This window comes from Harpia harpyja, chromosome 2, assembly GCF_026419915.1.
Source record: "Harpia harpyja isolate bHarHar1 chromosome 2, bHarHar1 primary haplotype, whole genome shotgun sequence".
Classification (NCBI taxonomy): domain Eukaryota; kingdom Metazoa; phylum Chordata; class Aves; order Accipitriformes; family Accipitridae; genus Harpia; species Harpia harpyja.
In genome coordinates, this window is record NC_068941.1 from 25,599,449 (window position 1) to 25,616,404 (window position 16,956).

Here is a 16,956-nt window from a genome sequence, read left to right on the forward strand (position 1 = left end):
AGGAAATGTGAAATTATGAAAATGCAGTTGCAGCTTTTCACATTGCCCCATCCTGTTTGCATTTAGGTATTTCAGGGAGATTCCTCTAACATAACTAAACTGAGTCATGTTGTGTGTGTAGTATCATACCTCACCGTGCAGCTGGGAAGCCAAGTTCCTAACTGTACAACTCTACTTAGCTCTTAGTTCCTTACCATGTGCTTGTCCAAAGAAATATTGTTAGCATCAGAGCATCCAATTTCCATCTCACAAGCACTTGTAGTGGCTCTCTGGTGGCTGGTCCAGTGGCTGCCACTCGTTGTGGGCGAGCTGAAACAACATACATGGAAATGCAGGATGTTTCTGTGGGTAGAGAAGGAGGTGAAAATTTTCATGCCATTGGATTGGATCCATGACTCTTTCATATAGGCTACAGTGTCAGCATAACCGCTCTTTCTCCTGGTAACCTTAAATGACATGACTGGAGGTGCAGGCAACTGCAGCGTTTTGCCAGTATGTAACAAGTGAGAATTTGACACTTCTAGAGAAGCAATTGCCATCTCCCCCACCTCTGACATGAGTAGAAATGAATTGGACTTGATTCTTCATTATCTGTTCTAAAGCTGTAACTTCAAGACCTAAGGACCTACAACTGTTGCCTAAAGCTCTTGACCAAATATACTTTGCTGTGTTCCTAGAGGTTACGTGTTGCCTATAAACAACTTGAGAGGGGTTGAAATTGTGTGCATTTGCATGCAATAAGATTGTGACGCTGCTTAGGGATGCTGGCCTGATTTGGGTAAGTAATGGCTGTGGTAGCTTTTGCAGGAGGAAGCTTAAGGTGTTAGGCTTCTGGCTTTGTGCTATATCAGTTTTGTTGTAATGATTCATGGGGCTAGCAGAGCAGTTGTCCTGGCAGGCAGCTCACAATCTGTGCCCTGCAGTTGTCCATGTTTTAGTATGTGGGGCTTGTGAGAAACAGTCACAGTCTCTGTTTAATGCCCTGCACTGTGGGCATAGCTGATGTTAACACGTCCTGCTGACCTGCTGAGAGCAGGATGAGGTTTTGATCTTTTAAACTTTCCTTGTTCTACCTTGTTTTAACTATGCGTGAGATTTTTGAAGGCTTGCCAAGTGACATTTGTTTACTGAATTTCAAAAAACCACTCCTTACAGCCAGGATGCAGTGTTGCTTTGAAAGTACTTCCCTTGGTGAGCAACAAAAGAATTTGACTTTGCCCGAGAAAATGCATTACAAAAGACATCGATTTTTGTAAATTTTTTTTAATTAAAGCTAACAAGAAGTGCCCTAGCTAGCAGTGTGTACGTCAGGCTTTATTTTGGTTTGCAGCAAATTAAAATATCCAGGTGATTAAACCCACAAAAGATAAATCCTGCACCAAGCTTTGTTAATTGTCTTGCAAGTAAAAGTTTTGCACTGCTTTTACAGAGCCATACTTTATCTTGGCAAGAGCAAAGGCCAAGAGGAAAGTAACTGCACAGTTAACTCTGGTTTTTGTTCCTCACCGTTTTCTGCCTTCGTTTTGGATTATCTTAAGTCCTGTTGAATTGTGCTGGTGGTGTAATGCTAGTGCCTGGACAACCCTGTCGGTCACTCCATTTCTTGTAACCTTGCATAGTTAGGTGCAGAAGTATAAAAACACTGCACTAGGAGATGGAGCACTTGGCTGTTAGAGTATTTCTCACCCAGCATACGCTGTTTGTCTACCTTTCTGCACTATGTATTTTATCATGCTGAAGTTGCTGTGATTTAAATTAATTACTTGAAGGTTGTCCAGAGATAACAAAGAGATTAATAATAACACAGTGAATGCTAAAGTAACTCCTTGCCACTTTCCAGTCAATGTGGGTTTGCTTTTTGCTTGCATAAGAGCCGATATGTGACAGTGTGTCATTTTATGTAGAAGAAATTCATTCTTTGCGTGGCTGAATACACAAGAATGCTGTTTTGCTTATGCAGCAAGTTCATTGAGTTGAAGGAAATTTGGGTATTTGCAGATGGACACAGTGGTGTGAAGATGTTTCATTACTGGGAGTATGTTTAATTCCTCTTGATTGAGCCTGGAAAATAGATTGTGGTCCAAGAGCCATGTGTCTGTGATGTGAATAAGCTACCTGCTTACCTGTCCTCCAGGACAGCAGATGAAACTGTTGCACATCCAAAAGCACAGATATGGAAAAGGATTTGGAACTTTACTAGTTCCACCTTTTTCCTCTCTTGTATGGAAGAGTTGCTCACAAATAGCAGAAGTTTACCTCCAGGCTGTGGTTCCATAGGCCTACAGTCCTGTCTTTGATCACTCCTGTTGTTTTGCAAAGGTGAGCTCAAAATCACATGCAGTTGGGAGCACTTACCTGATTTTGCAGCCAGGAGATGAGAGATGTTATTGGTTACCAGATTATTGGTTGCGCATGTCGTGACCCTGTGTCGTGATAACAAGCAGAATTGGGACACATTGTCTTTCTGGGGGAAGGGGTTTTAAATACAGAGACTCATCCTTAAGGAGAAATGCAGGCAGTGCTTTTCTCTGACATGTCTGCTCTGTCTGTTAGCAGCAGTCTGGAGGCTTTAGCTAGGGTGAACAAAAGGGGGTGCATCATTGTATGTGGAGCTGATGATGGGTGATTGTAGACTGTGGGGACCTCTGTGTCTTACAGGTACCACAAGCTGATCTGGGGGCCACACAGCATGACCTCGGGTGAGAGAGTCTCGGGAGTCCTGATTGCCGGTGGTGAAAACGGAAATGTCATTCTGTACGACCCAGCCAAAATCATAGCTGGAGACACTGAAGTAATAATTGCCCAGAAAGACAAGCACACGGGACCAGTAAGAGCACTTGATGTCAACATGTTCCAGGTTGGTTTTCTGCTGTTCTTATGCTGTTCACATATCATAGATGGGTGATCTGTCTTAACGTGTGACCTTAAATGTTTCTGTCCCTTTCCCCTCCCCTGAAAACCATGAACTAGATTTGGTGTTTGAGTGTCTGTTTGTATTTAGTAGGAAAAACCTGTCCTGTTACTGGCATTTCAGGATGGGGAATGAATGAGTTTAAGGCATCTGGTTCATTCCTTCCCCTCATCAGTTTACACTGTCAATTTAATGGGTCTTCTTAGCTCAGCTTACATGTAAAGTAGAGGTGGTCTTCTGTGGTGTTTTTAGCCAGTCTCCTTTTTTAGCTCCCACATACTGTGCCAATATTGTTCTCATCACACAGGGAGTATTTATGTGCTCTCACTCATGTTCCTAGTGACATCAGATTTTACGTATCTCCTTTGGGGGTTGGGTAGGATCAGTCTTCAAGACCTCTTAAGTGTTGTTATTTGGAAAGAGGAGACAGAATAGGAAGCACAACGATGTGGCCTCTTTAGCAGAAGAGCTCTCGAAACCAACAAGCTTTCCTCCATCACTAATGAGCATTTACTTCCTTTTAGATACAGTGGGTTGGTTTTTCCATGTCCCAACCAGCTGTGCAAGGATTCAGTTGAATTTGTTTCCTAAATAGCGCTTCTGTCCCTGCGCACTTGCTGCAAGGCCGCCCTGTGTTCATTGTGTCCTCTGTGAATCACTTCCTTTCCCTTTCTGCCTGTTATGAAGTCAGAAAGTGCTTGTCACCAGCCATGGGATGCGATCAAAGGGCACTTGGTGCCCTCGGCTCATGTTGCCCTGCGTGGACTTTTGCATCCCAGACGCAGGATTGCTCTGGATGATTGCACTCACTGTGGGCAGGGTGCTGTCTGCTGCCGGAGGCACAAATGCCACACTCCCAGCCGGCCCCGTGTGTCATGGTCTACCTGGAGCAAAGCTCTGCAGCGGCGATAGCTGCAGCACCACTTCCTCGTCTGCCCCCTCCCAGAAGTGTCAGTGTTTTCCACTCGCCTGTCCATGGCTGCACCCCTGCAGCCTCCTCATGGGTATTTGCTGTGCAGTGGAGGAGCACTCCACAAGAATGGGAATTTTGGTCTTGGCCTGCCAGTCTAGTGCAGTGTATGGATTTTTTTAATTAACTCAGTCTTACCTGCCATCTCAAAAAAACTTGCTTTTTTCCCTAAGCTGCTCTGTGTGAGCCAAAGGCTATATCCAGAGCTGATAGAAGAAATTGGGACAGTCCTGTGGATCTGATGCCTCCCAGCAGCTAAGGCTGTGAAAGCTGATGCTGAAAATACTCTTTAACATCTATTACGTGTCTTACAGACTAATCTGGTGGCCTCTGGTGCTAATGAGTCTGAAATCTATATCTGGGACTTGAACAATTTTGCCACGCCAATGACACCAGGAGTGAAGACACAGGTACCAGATTTGTATTTGTTAAATACTGCAGAGCAGACTAACAAAAAATATGCATGTCACCTAAGTTGAGAGCTCATTGAAACCTACAGTTTTAAAGCTGTCTCAAGGGTGGGGAAAAAAAAAAGCCTTCTGAAGTCTAACTTGAGAAGCAGTTTACTGTAGTTAGCTACATTTCTGGCAATGTTAGATACAGTCCTTAAAGGGTGGTACAAGAGATATCTCAGTATCAAAATAAAAATATGTTCCTGCATGTTGTTCTCCAGTGGCTTTCCCAAAGGCCAACAAAAACAGGCCTTCTATTGGTACTTAATTTTTGTAACGTGCTTATTAGACTGTGGGGTTTCAGATATTTTTCTCCTTGTGACATGCCTGTGACTCAAAGCATACAGCAGGAGCCCACGTCCTTAAGGACAGTACTCTGAGTGGCAGCGTAGGTAACTTTCATTGAACGCTTTTGGAAGTCAGTTGTGACAGCACTATTTTGCCACACTTTGTGTCTAGCTGTGATTTTTTGCCCAGCTCTATACAAGGGTGACTGGATGCTGCTGCTGTTTTTCTAGGCCTCGGAGTGCAGTTTCCTGGCTATGGCTCTAAGTGCACAGGTCCATACGATGAGTGGTGTGCTCTGTTTCCAGTGCAGCAACCCTGGATGTGCAGTCATGCTTATCCACAACAGACCTGCAGTTTTGGCTGGCTGCACAAGCAGTAGATTGATGTCTTCATGTGGTGGGATTTTATTTTTTAAAAAATTGTATTTGGCCAGGGAAAGCTGAAGTATCCTCTTAGTCTGAGAAATGTTGCATTTTATCAAGCAACAAGTAATAACAAGCAGAGTCTCTTGGGTTACACCACTTTTTAAATATCCATAACCATTACATGTCTTCTAGTCATCTTCTGCATGTTTCACTGCATGCATGAATCTAAAGATTGTGAAGGTACAGATTGAGGAAAATAGGAGGAAGATAAAAAGCAGCTACTGAGAAGTCAGAAGATGAGGCAGTAGGTTTGGCAGTTACCTTCATGGATTTCAGGGAGTGTTTAATTGCTATACTTTAGGGCCAGTGTTTAGCCTGTGTCTCTTCAAGAAGATCTATAGAGGAAAAACAACAGCCTTTTGTACTTTGTGCCTTGTGAAGGAGATAGAAGAATGGGAGGAAGTTGTTTCAATGCATGTACATTTCTGTAGCTGTTACAAAATTGCACAAGAAATTTGCTGTTATTGGAAAATGGGTTTGTTACTGCGTGATAATTTGGAGACAAAAAAGTGAGGAAATAGAATGAGAAGTAATTTTCAGTTTAAAGATTTTTAGTTTAAACTCTGGGGGTTTGGATACTTTGTTTAGTCTGAGTTGTTATTATGTGAGCATTCTGGAGGACACACACCCTAGTTAAAGATCCCTGTATAGGATTTTTTATGTCTAACAGTACTTTTTTAGGCTGGGAAATCTTTTAGTCCATATACTTAATGACAGCTGTAATTAATAGTGCAACAAGGACTGGGTTAATGTTTTTAATTCTTGGACTAAAAATAAGCAGTTGGGGGAGGAATTAAAAAAACCCACAGAATTCCTCCAAGCAAACTTACAATTTTTTTGTAAGTCAAAACCTAGTAATCCAAGGCAAAAGGGCAGTTCATATACCCAGATATACTTTCATGGAGTAATTTACTGTTCTTAAAGACAGTTGTTCTTAGTCTTCTCTAAGTGACTATATCATGTTGTAAAGCAGAAAATGTAGGTATTACAGAAATACTAGCAGCTTATAAATTGGGGTTTTCAGGCATTTTACCCTACAGCATGTGTACATAGGAAACCAGAACACATGCAGTACCTGGGATGAGTCTCCTTGAAGATTTGTCATTTAGCAAGTCCTGAAAATAACAGGTTTTGAGTCTTCAATTTGGAAAGGTTGTGACAGGCTGTTCTGTGTGTGCAACAGCCTCTTGAGGACATCAGCTGCATTGCATGGAACAGGCAAGTCCAGCATATCCTGGCATCTGCCAGCCCTAGCGGCCGAGCTACTGTGTGGGATCTCAGGAAGAATGAACCCATCATCAAAGTCAGTGACCACAATAACCGGGTGAGTTAGCTCTTGCACGGCTGCACGGGTGCTTGTGGAGAGGGTTGGGCTGCCTCTTGGCATGTGGGGACAGGTGATAGCACCCCTTCTTACATGACATAAAGATACTGGTGCCTGGCCTGGTTTTACATGACATGCTAAATATCTAATGCTTTCTCTTAAAAGGCTATGTATATGCAGAGACGTTATCAGCATTTTAAATGAAAATAGGCAGATGCAGATTGAAGCAAGGCACTCGGATTTCCTATCAGAGTGATAAGTTGGTTTGAAGAAAGCCATTATTGATCTGTTTGGGGCTACCACAGAAAGATTTTTATTCAGCTAGTCAGAAGTGACATGTTTCGTGTGCTGGAGAGATGAGGTTGTAGCTGATGTACTCCGGGTGAGCACATTTAGTTTCACAGAGCAGGTGATGTCATGACTTGCTGCTCAGGCAGAGAGAGCTTCCTCCTTGGCATCACAGGTGGGATGAGCACAAGGGCTGAGCCCTGGTGGGACACTGATGACTGATGGAGCTGGGGCCTGTGTTTCTGCTGGTCTGGATGTGGAAATAGGAGCAGGCTGCAGCTGAGCTTGGAGAGGGCAGGATCTGTGGTGGAGAGCGCCACAGAGGAGTGTTGGCATTGAGCGGGTTACAGGGGACACTGCCTCATACGGTTAAAACCACCACATCTGCTCCTGGGGCAGTGTAAATGTAAAAAAGAGCCTGTTGAACTTGTGGAGAGTGCCATATTTGTATAATTATGTATATTTTAAATGGAATAACAACAATAAAAAAACTTCCTATAACAAACTTTGAAGATGGAGCAAGGGTTCAAAATGATATTTACAAATAGGTGTAGCTGAAGTAGCTGCTTGATCACCCTCAATGGTTTATGTATTTGTTGCCTAACATAACAGCAGCACAGTACGCTGTCTTCATCATGTGATTGTAGTCTAGTGATAGTGTTCACATGACAATAACCTCTTGCCTAATGATGGCTTTTATTTAAATATCAATAGAAATATTAGAGAAAAAGGTTTGTACAGAGGGCTTTACAGTTTTCTTACGTTAAAACATAGGACTGTGAACAAGACAGCACAAAGTCATCTGTTTGGGAGGACTTTGGGAAACTAACTGCAAGTCTCCTCACTCACGGATACGAGGAGAGTATCCCAATCTGAACGCAGTCAGAAATAATGCCCAAAAACCCAGCTGCAAATTCTATTGCAACAGTGTTTTCCTATGCATGTAGACATATTTAAGCTAGTTGTCTTTTGTCCTTTAGTGCTGCTTAGTTATTTTATGCTGTGGCGCAATGTTGTCCCTCAGATGCACTGCTCAGGCCTGGCGTGGCACCCTGATGTTGCTACCCAGATGGTTTTGGCCTCAGAGGATGACAGGCTGCCTGTGATTCAGATGTGGGACCTAAGATTTGCCTCCTCGCCACTTCGTGTTCTAGAAAGCCATACAAGGTATGAGTCTTATGTAGCCTGCTGCTCCATGGTGTTTGCACTGTTGGTGACTGCGTACCAGTTTGTACATCTCGCTTCTTGCTCAGTTTCCTGTGAAGGCTTACTTAGTTGGAGGCAGCGATTCCAGCAGCAGGCAGTGTTGTATGCTGGCTTGCTGACTAGCCAACTCTGTGTCTTGAAAGGCTTGCTTTTTGGGGGCCTGCTGGTTTGAAGGGAACAGGCCCCAAAATAAAAAAAAAAAACACCATCCTGCTGAAACACTGAAGTTGGTAGTTTGTTTCTGTGCTTTTTGATAAGAGGGAACTGAGGTGCAAAGAGTTAGTAATAGTTGATTTTTCCTGAATAATGGACTGAAGGTGCACCTGGACGCATCCTCACATGTGGACATGCACAGTTTCTCTGCCCCTCAGTCCCCTAAATGCCTTAAGTTTGAGTACAAGGAAAGATTTTGTTAAATTCTCATCCCTCCTCAATTGTTAGTGAAACTTTCCTTATTGCCAAAGATCAGTGCTTGATTTAAGGAGAGAGAACAGCAATAAGTGTGTGTTGTAGCTTCTCACCAAAACTGCTGCCAGTGGTTCTACTGACTTGAATGTCCTGCTAATAAAAAGCAGCTGACAAACTTCATAGTCACTGACCTTACCTACAGGTTTGCACACTGTATGTTAATGATACTGCAGGCAAACAAACCATTTTGTTACATTGGTGTCCAGGTTCTCCCGCATGACTGTTGAAAGCATCTATTTTGATAAATAAAGTGCTGCTAACATTGAAAAATTTCTCCTCTTGTAAGAGGAAGGAGTATGGAGGGCATTTTGAGGTGGAATGCTCAGCTAATAGAGAAATTAAACTTATAAGTATGGTTTATTTATCATCATTTTGCATTTACATTAAACTTTTTTTGGTTGTGACTTTTCACGCAGGGGTATATTGGCCATTGCCTGGAGTATGGCGGATTCGGAGCTGCTACTTAGCTGTGGGAAGGATGCTAAAATTCTCTGCTCCAACCCTAACACGGGCGAGGTATTGTATGCACACCACTTAAAAAAACCCTCTGTTCAGAGGTGGCGCAGTGGCATATGCAAAGCAGGGGTTGGTGTGCTTGCATTCCTAGGAGTGATGCTTCTGTGGGCTGTTTCTCTCTACCCTGTGTACTTGTGTTTGGTATAAGCACCTTCTGAGCTTGTTGTGGTGGTGCAGGATTCCTTCTTAGTATTAGTATTGCTGATACTACATGTTTGTCCTTACTGCTTCTCTCCTGCTAAGTAGTAAGGCCACTGCTCATTATAAGGGGTAGAAATGGCACCACTTAAACTAAGTACTTTCTTCCTACTCTTTTGGTTTGGGCGGGTGTAGCTGGATTACTGTTGCAATTGCCTTTTTCCTTCTGCAAGTGTAAGAACTTTTATCCAGACCAGAGTGATTTTGTAGGTTACTACAATAGTGGCAGATCAGCGAGAGCCAGTTGAGTGTGTTCCCAAACCACCCTTTTGGGACTGGCGATACCTTTCAAAGGGGATGCAGATCCTTTTTTCAGACAAGTTGAGTGTTTGTCCCTAGATCATGAGAAGGGCTTCAGGCATGCTGGAGGGCTCCTTGCCTGCAGTGAGCAATAATCCTGGAGGACAGACTGAGAAGTGTTTCTAAAATTCAGACATTGGCCCAAAAGTGCAGAAGCTGTGGGGTGATAAATGAGTTATCTGAGCTGGATCCTGAGCTGTTAGGAAGGCTTTACATGTGGATGAATCATATCACATGGAACAGTTTCCTGCGAGACAGCGAGGCAGTTAGCATTTTGCTCTTCAAGTTTCTCCTAGTTTATAGTTAAATGTCTGCTGCAGTGATGGGCTTGTCTGTTCCAGGGCAGGAGAGGCTGTCTGCCCAAAGTGCAGGTTTTAACTTTTCCAATTTTCCTGTGAAACAGACTTACTTCGAAGCCTGGGCATGTCTCCATGTAGTGTGTAGAGATACCCAGATTAGCTCTGAATGAGCTAGCATGAATATCAGCAGCAGCTCACAGCTTGCAGTGGGACAGCACAGATACACCCTGCCTGCATAGTTTGACCTGTGTGGGTTAAACAGAAGATTTAATGGGACAAGAAGGAAATTAATCAGTGGTGTGTGATATTCTCCTGTTTGGCAGTTGTCAGGGTTTGCCCAACTGTTAGTGTGTACGGTGATGTGGAGGCTGATGGGGAGCAAGAACAACAGACCAGTCTCAGGGCAGGCAGGAGAAAAGTGGCTGTTGGACATGGTACTTCATAAAAGCCCCGACTTGTTGGACTTGTTTTTGCTGCCCAGGTGCTGTATGAGTTGCCCACAAACACACAATGGTGCTTTGACATCCAGTGGTGTCCCAGGAACCCCGCTGTCTTGTCTGCGGCTTCATTTGACGGGCGGATCAGCGTTTACTCCATCTTGGGAGGTAGCACGGATGGCTTGAGGCAGAAGCAAGTTGACCAGGTATTGAGAAATGTTCAGCTAAGAATATGGACAGAAAGAGGGTGGAAAAAAACATGGGCTCATGGGAAGTCTTCAGTGGCTGTCTGCAGCCCTGCTTGCAAGACTGCAAGCTTGCAGGACTGCTTGCAGGATCCAGTACAAATAAATGCTTATGTTTAGTTTATTGCAGATATGTCACTTTTGTTTTTTTCCCCCTTTTGTTATCAAAGCTTTCATTGTCTTTTGGGAACCTCGATCCATTTGGTATGGGACAGCCACTCCCACCCCTGCAGCTTCCCCAGCAAACCGCCCCACAGAGTGTCATTTTGCCCCTAAAGAAACCACCCAAATGGATCCGACGACCTGTGGGAGCATCGTTCTCGGTAAGCAGGAGACAAGGCTAGGCATGCTTGGCCAGGCAGGAAGGGAGATAGTGATGGCACCTGAAAAACACCTTAGGAAGAGGGGAGTTCAATGTTGTGCTCCACCTTGGGAGAACTTCCCCTGTTTATCTTTGTGGCAGGAGATGCTCGCAGCAGCTTCCAGACCAGGTGGTTGGTACAGCAAGCCAACAAAAGTGTGACAAAAATGCTTGGGAAGAAGAAACAAGGAGGCATTGTGTTGCCAACAGGCACTTGTTTCTTTCTGTTCTGGGATTAAGGCTTTGCTTTTATTTATGTGCCGTGCTTGCTTTGGAGTAAACAAATACACATTGGGAGGGGGGAATGGGACCAAACTGGGGAAGTATCTGAGGCTTGAGTGCAGTTTGAAGCTATTATGTGAGTCAGTGTGGTGGAGAATACTCCGGTTAGCTCTGATCAAGGTAGCAAGAGTTGCTGTAGCAGCACATGGCTAGGCTCCTCCATGGCTGGTTGATTTGCAGCATCTGCTCTTTGGCTCCACCTTTGGCTTATTTTCTAGACCCATGGGCCCTTTCTTGGGGATCTCCTGAAGATTTTAGCCTGTCCACTTGAAATGGGGTTTTTTTGCTGAAATACTGCTTGATTTTCAGCATCGTACGTCTGCTTATTCATGATCTGATGCACAAATTAAATGCAGTTTTCTCCTATCAAAGAGAAGTGATGTTGCCTAGCCACTGACTGATGTGTCATTTATAATGGGTGTCTATTCCCTTATTTCTCCTGGTTTTCCAGGAGCCAGCTGTCAAGTCTTTCTCTTGGCTAGGCTTTTTGCTTTTTGTAATTCTGACTTTGTCATTTATTGGACTGGCCTGTGGAAATTAACTTCGAGCTATAGAATGAAATAACATTATAAGCCCCTTCTAATTTTTTTCTTCTGTTGATTTTACTTCTCTCCAAATGATGACACAACTTACTGCCCATCTCTCAGTAGATTTTTAACTGGGAAACAGCCTCCCAAGAGCAGGGCAGACATGCTTGAGCATTTATTTAATGATGCATAGGTTTCTTTGGTAATTACATTGCAATATCATGAGATACTCCATTTATGCTGGGCACTGTACAGACCCACAGCTCTAGTTCTCAGTTTCTAGTCAGACTTTGCCTGAGAAAAAACAGGCACCGGAGTAGCTGTGTTCATAAATCTTACTAAATGTGCACCCACTTATCCAGCAAGCTCCTTACATGCGTGGAAGTATGGGGTGGTGGGGGAAGAAAAAAAAAATCAATGAGTTGATGTCAGGAATGTTTGTCCATTGGATGATAAGCATATATACGCTATATAAAATCATGTGCATATATATGTGTATGCGCGTGCTTTTTCATATGCGCTCCAGTGTATACTTGTATTTTTACATACTGCATGTGTGCGTCAATTCCAGTTTGGAGGCAAGCTGGTTACATTTGAGAATGCCAAGTCTCAGCAGCAGCCAGGCATTGAGCAGCAGCAGCGTCACCATGTCTACCTGAGCCAGGTTGTTACAGAGAAGGAATTCCTGGCCCGCTCGAACCAGCTGCAAGAGGCTGTGCAGTCTGAAGGCTTTGTCAGCTACTGCCAGAAGAAAATTGACATGGCCCAGGCTGACTTTGAGAAAAACGTGTGGGCCTTCTTAAAGGTAACAGGATAACAGCAGTTCAGAAGTTCCCCACTGACTTGGAAAGCCAGTGCAGAAATGGTTTCTTCTGCTCATTATGGTGTTCTAGCAGAAGAGGTGCTGGGAACCAAAAGTGTAGGCTGTGGGAATAGTGTCCATAAGCCCTGTCACTGGAGGTGGCCCACCAGAAGAGAGAGGGTCCTCGGGGCTGGGGGTATTTGTGGGGTTCGTGAGGAATCATGGCAGAAGCCAAGGTTTGGGGGAAGGTATCCTGTGCTTTTTGACATCCCCTGTCAGTACATCTTTGTACAGGGAGGTGGTGAGAAGGGATAAAGCTTTGGGATAGCTTTAGATGTGCTTTTCACTGCTCACTGTGAATGTTTAGAAGTTTCCAAGTGAAGCAGATAAGCAGATTGAAGCCTTGTTTCCCTGCTCAAGTGCTCAAGTCACTGAAGACCTTTTCAGTTCTCTTTATTACACTCAGTCTTCACGGTCACTAGCTCTCACTGGGTTAATTTGTGCCGGTTAAGTAAAAAGCCAGTGAGGTAGAAAATGAAAAATCGTGAATTGCGATATATTCTTTAACTTTCGTTTTTTAAAGGTGAACTTTGAAGAAGATTCACGTGTTAAATACCTTGAGCTCTTGGGATACAGGAAGGGGGATCTGAGGAAGAAGGTAAATGTGCCTGGAAGCTGTGCTTGTGTTGAGTGCTTTACTGATGGATGTATCTGCAGTGTACACAGCCTAAAATGTTGGCCTAAAATGTTGACGATGCCGTGTGTGGTTGAAGTACCCATTTACCTGTGGGACTGGAAGAGCAATTACCAGTATCCACAGGCTATTCAATACAATAAACATTTTTATACAACATTTTCAGTGTGTTTCCCAGCAGATAGTATTTGTCAGTGCTGCAGCTCTCCTAATAGCCACAATACAGCTGTTACCTGTGGTGCCAGAGCCCCTGTTTAAACATGGCTGACTTGATAGTTGTGTTATTTAAGGAATTCCTTTGTTCCAAAGGATGAGAGAAATATTCCTCTGCTCTTTAAATCTTGTCCAGATAAACAACTCGTAACTTCAGAATTCTTCCAGCAAGCAGTTTGCTTTGTTGGTTTTTTTTATTAGCTATGTCATCTTCTTGCCATATGGATGTTCAATGAAAATTTCAAAGCAGGAAACAGACTTCAGAGGCGTGTCTGCATCTGACTGTTCAATGTTGATCTGAAATTTTTCACCCATCAAGAAGCTTTGATATTTATTGTTTCAAGCAAGTCATGTAACTTTGTTACGTGACATCCTTCTACTGTAGGATCATGGGATCTGATCTGGTTTTAGGCTTTCTTGTTGAAGAACATGTAAGCAGTCTTCAGGGTTTCATTAACTACCTTGGAAAACCTAGAATAGGTTTGGGTTTTTTGTGGGGGATGCTATTCGTTTTTACAAAACAAACAAAAAAAACAAAACAAAAAACCCACAGATCAAACCTGGTTACATTTGGAAAGGAAAAATTTGGATTACCAGGAAGCAACTTGCACATCTTCAGTATAGAGCTTTCTTCCAAGTTGGAAGAAGATTCTTATCTCGGTGTTACAGGGAGATGCCTGCTGCGTATTTTGGCTCTTTGTTACTTCCAGTGCTGTACCCTGGAACTATCTAGTGTTTCTTCAGTTCTCATTCAGTCAGTTTGGATGTTTGACTCATTTTCATTGTGTCAAACTAATGTTTTATTTTCAAAGACTGGCTCCATCAAAAAGTCATTATGGTTACAAATTAAATGGCCTCCAGGGCAAACATATTATGATTACAGAAAAAATCATAGTTTTGCTAACAGTCTGTCTTCAGCTTCTAAATTTTTGTTGCATGAGTCAAAGGTGAGCACAGCAAGGGAAATCCTGTTTTTGAAAAGCAGACCTCAATTAGAAAATCCAGTTGAAATTTAGTAGTGGTCTTGCGGAGTGGCCTCATGCAGACTGGAGCCCACTGCTACTGTTGCTCTGGGTTTTATATGCCCTGTGCATGGGGAGAAGGTGGGAAAATGGGCATAGCTGAATTGAGTGGCATGAAATGCTGGGCCTACCCCATTATTTCAGTATTTGAGGAACAGATGAGGGGAGCTGCAAGGCCATGTTTCATGTAGCTGTTTCTTAACAAAGCATTCCATGTTGAAGTTGAATCCATGGTTTTTTTTGTTGTCAAGAAACAATAATTGACAGCTTGTCTGAAAATTTGTGATACCCAGGTTATAAACTCACTAAATCACCACTTGGTTTTCATGTTACTGGTAGGGCAAGGAAAGTAAAAAAGGGTCACAGATTTCAGCTTCTTGGAATAAGCTGTTACGAACATGGTGTTTTGTTTTTATCCTCTTAAAACCTGTGATTCTCATATGCAAGTCAAGTCCTGGATCTTTCCTTTCTATTGTAAACTAATGATTAAAAAAAGACAGAGAAAACTCTCTAGCAATTTTAGCTCAGCTTCTTGTGAAAACCAGCCTACAATGGTAAAATAAAGCCTGCAATACTAAAAGTAGTAGATAACATTAGCAATATTACAAAATCTAGGCTCCCAGATGCCAAACTGATGTATTTTCTGCATTTATTCTAAACTCTATACATTAAATTGGTGGTTTTGAGGGCCCTAATTGAATCTGGAGTCATGATTTGCTTTGCAAAGCAGTTAAAAGCTGGACGTTTTAACCATTCTGTGGAAAATCCTAGCCTGCAGCCTTTCGCCTGCTGTGCTTGAAACTACAGCTTCCTGACAGGCTCTCTGCTCCACAAGGTTTGTCACTGCTTCATTTTCCCTGACCAGAGCAGACAGGGTTTTGTCCTGCATGCTCTGATACTATTTTTATTGTGGTGATTTCCAGCAGCTCTAGTGAGGCTTGAGGCCCTTGAGTTAACAATTAAAGGTTTAAAGGCATAGAGCAGCTGTCGTTTCCATCAGAGCTTGGGGTGCAGGGGGCTTAGCAGTAAATCCATCACCAGACTGGGAAAGGAAATGGCTTTAGTTTCATGTTAACTGTTCTGCAAGCAACATATTAGCTACATGTGCCAGTTTTGCAATCGGAGAGACCAGTGAGAGGTCTGCCTCTCTAAAATTAAAGGGCACTTACTTAAATCTTGGTTGTTTTCTAGATTACATCCGCTCTGAATAAAGAGGGTCTTGCAGATGGTGACTTTGGAGAGGTAAGCAAACACGTGTACAACTGTGTTTAGTCGTATAATGCTATGGTAATGTGCAAAGTAAGAATAATTTTTTTTCCGCTTGGTAGGTGTCCCAAAGTAAGTCACAAATAACCCAGCATATGACAAGTACCTACATTCAGTAGGATGAAGGTACTTATTTAAAAAAAACAACCACTTTTTTCCAATCAAGTGTCCCTGCCTTTCCCACAAAGGGCTCTCACTCACAGATTTTTAGTTCAGGGTCTCAGTGTTGTCTCTCTGCTTTTGCTTTTTGCTGCCTACGTCTTGCGCACTGTGACACTTTGTGCTGCCTGTGAGGTAGGGCAGAGCCTTGCTGCCTGGCAGCTGGTTTGAAGAGCAGCACCTTCCCCAGGCTTTAAAAAAAGCAGGATTGAGTGTGGTACTGTAACAATTCCCTGCAAGAGTGATAAATACAGTTCAGACGTTGCCTGTTGTCATTGCAGTGGCCTGACTCTACAACCGGAGGACTGCATTGCTTTTGTGCTGTAGACATTCCTGATGTCATCTGTAGTGCCTAATTAGGAAGAGAAGTTTGTCTGCATGTTTTCGGGCAGCTAAGATCAAAACAGCACAAAGTACTGTGTAATGACAAAGAGCAGAGAAATGGAGGGCATCTACCATGTTTGTTGTACTCAAGCATATATTGCCAATGCATTTCTGCGATTTGCAGTCTGGTTCTGACTATTGTTGGTGGGAAGGTGGCTATACTCTGCGGTGCAAAGTGTTTCTTCCTCTTTTGCTGTCTTTTCTTTTTATGACATCTTCTCTCTGCTGAAGACTCCTGCAGAATCTGATGAATCTGTGCCGAACAAGGGGGACGAAGGCCAGGCTACAGAGGAGCAGTTCTTGGGAGAGGTATCTGTTGCTCTCTAACTCTGTTGACCTCCTGTGTATTTACTTTGTTACTGTTAAGAGCATTTTATTTTGTGGGCTTTTCCTAGTGCTGAGGATATATGGAAATGCAAGTTATTTAGAATGAGTAAAACGTGGGCTCTTGTTAAGTTGCTTGAGATTTTCTCATTGGCCTCAGACATCATGTGAATAGGTTTTGGGCAATGAAGAACAAGCTCGTTTTGTAACAGTCCACTTGGAACCAACTCAAGGACTTTATTCTGCCATAATGTTCACTGTGGCATTTCCCTAACACATACTAAATGATCTGCTGCCACAAGTCTAATGCATTCCTTCCCCCTGCATTTCCTCATTCCTTTCTTCCCTCCCTCTCGTTGATTATTACTAAGCTGTCAGCTTATACTGCCCTGTTTCTAGATATAACCCTTTGCAGAGATGCAACTGTGGTACTGGAGGAGAGGGGGAACATTCATTCTCTGCATTGCCCCCACTGATGTCACAGTGCTATCCACCCACTTTGCACCTGAACAGCGAGTATCAGGACTTTGGTAGATAGCTTCCTTATGAATGTCTGTTGCAACAGTTCAGCCAAGTTTCTCACAGGCAGTTTGTG

General features: G+C 43.2%; 1 protein-coding gene across 12 annotated transcripts in view; it reads left to right on the top strand.

The window, feature by feature from the left end:
• The window catches only part of SEC31A (SEC31 homolog A, COPII coat complex component), a 46,013-nt gene that overhangs the window by 2,525 nt on the left and 26,532 nt on the right, over window positions 1-16,956 (top strand). For 9 of the 12 annotated variants that reach the window (XM_052773383.1, XM_052773390.1, XM_052773288.1 and 6 more), the window contains exons 5-15: window positions 2,659-2,857; window positions 4,196-4,291; window positions 6,230-6,370; window positions 7,683-7,825; window positions 8,749-8,848; window positions 10,127-10,288; window positions 10,498-10,650; window positions 12,069-12,302; window positions 12,883-12,957; window positions 15,420-15,470; window positions 16,269-16,346. In XM_052773383.1, the coding sequence (XP_052629343.1) occupies window positions 2,659-2,857; window positions 4,196-4,291; window positions 6,230-6,370; window positions 7,683-7,825; window positions 8,749-8,848; window positions 10,127-10,288; window positions 10,498-10,650; window positions 12,069-12,302; window positions 12,883-12,957; window positions 15,420-15,470; window positions 16,269-16,346 (1,432 nt within the window). The remainder of the gene's footprint in view (window positions 1-2,658; window positions 2,858-4,195; window positions 4,292-6,229; window positions 6,371-7,682; window positions 7,826-8,748; window positions 8,849-10,126; window positions 10,289-10,497; window positions 10,651-12,068; window positions 12,303-12,882; window positions 12,958-15,419; window positions 15,471-16,268; window positions 16,347-16,956) is intronic. The other 3 variants (XM_052773312.1, XM_052773346.1, XM_052773354.1) reach the window with 1 other exon arrangement.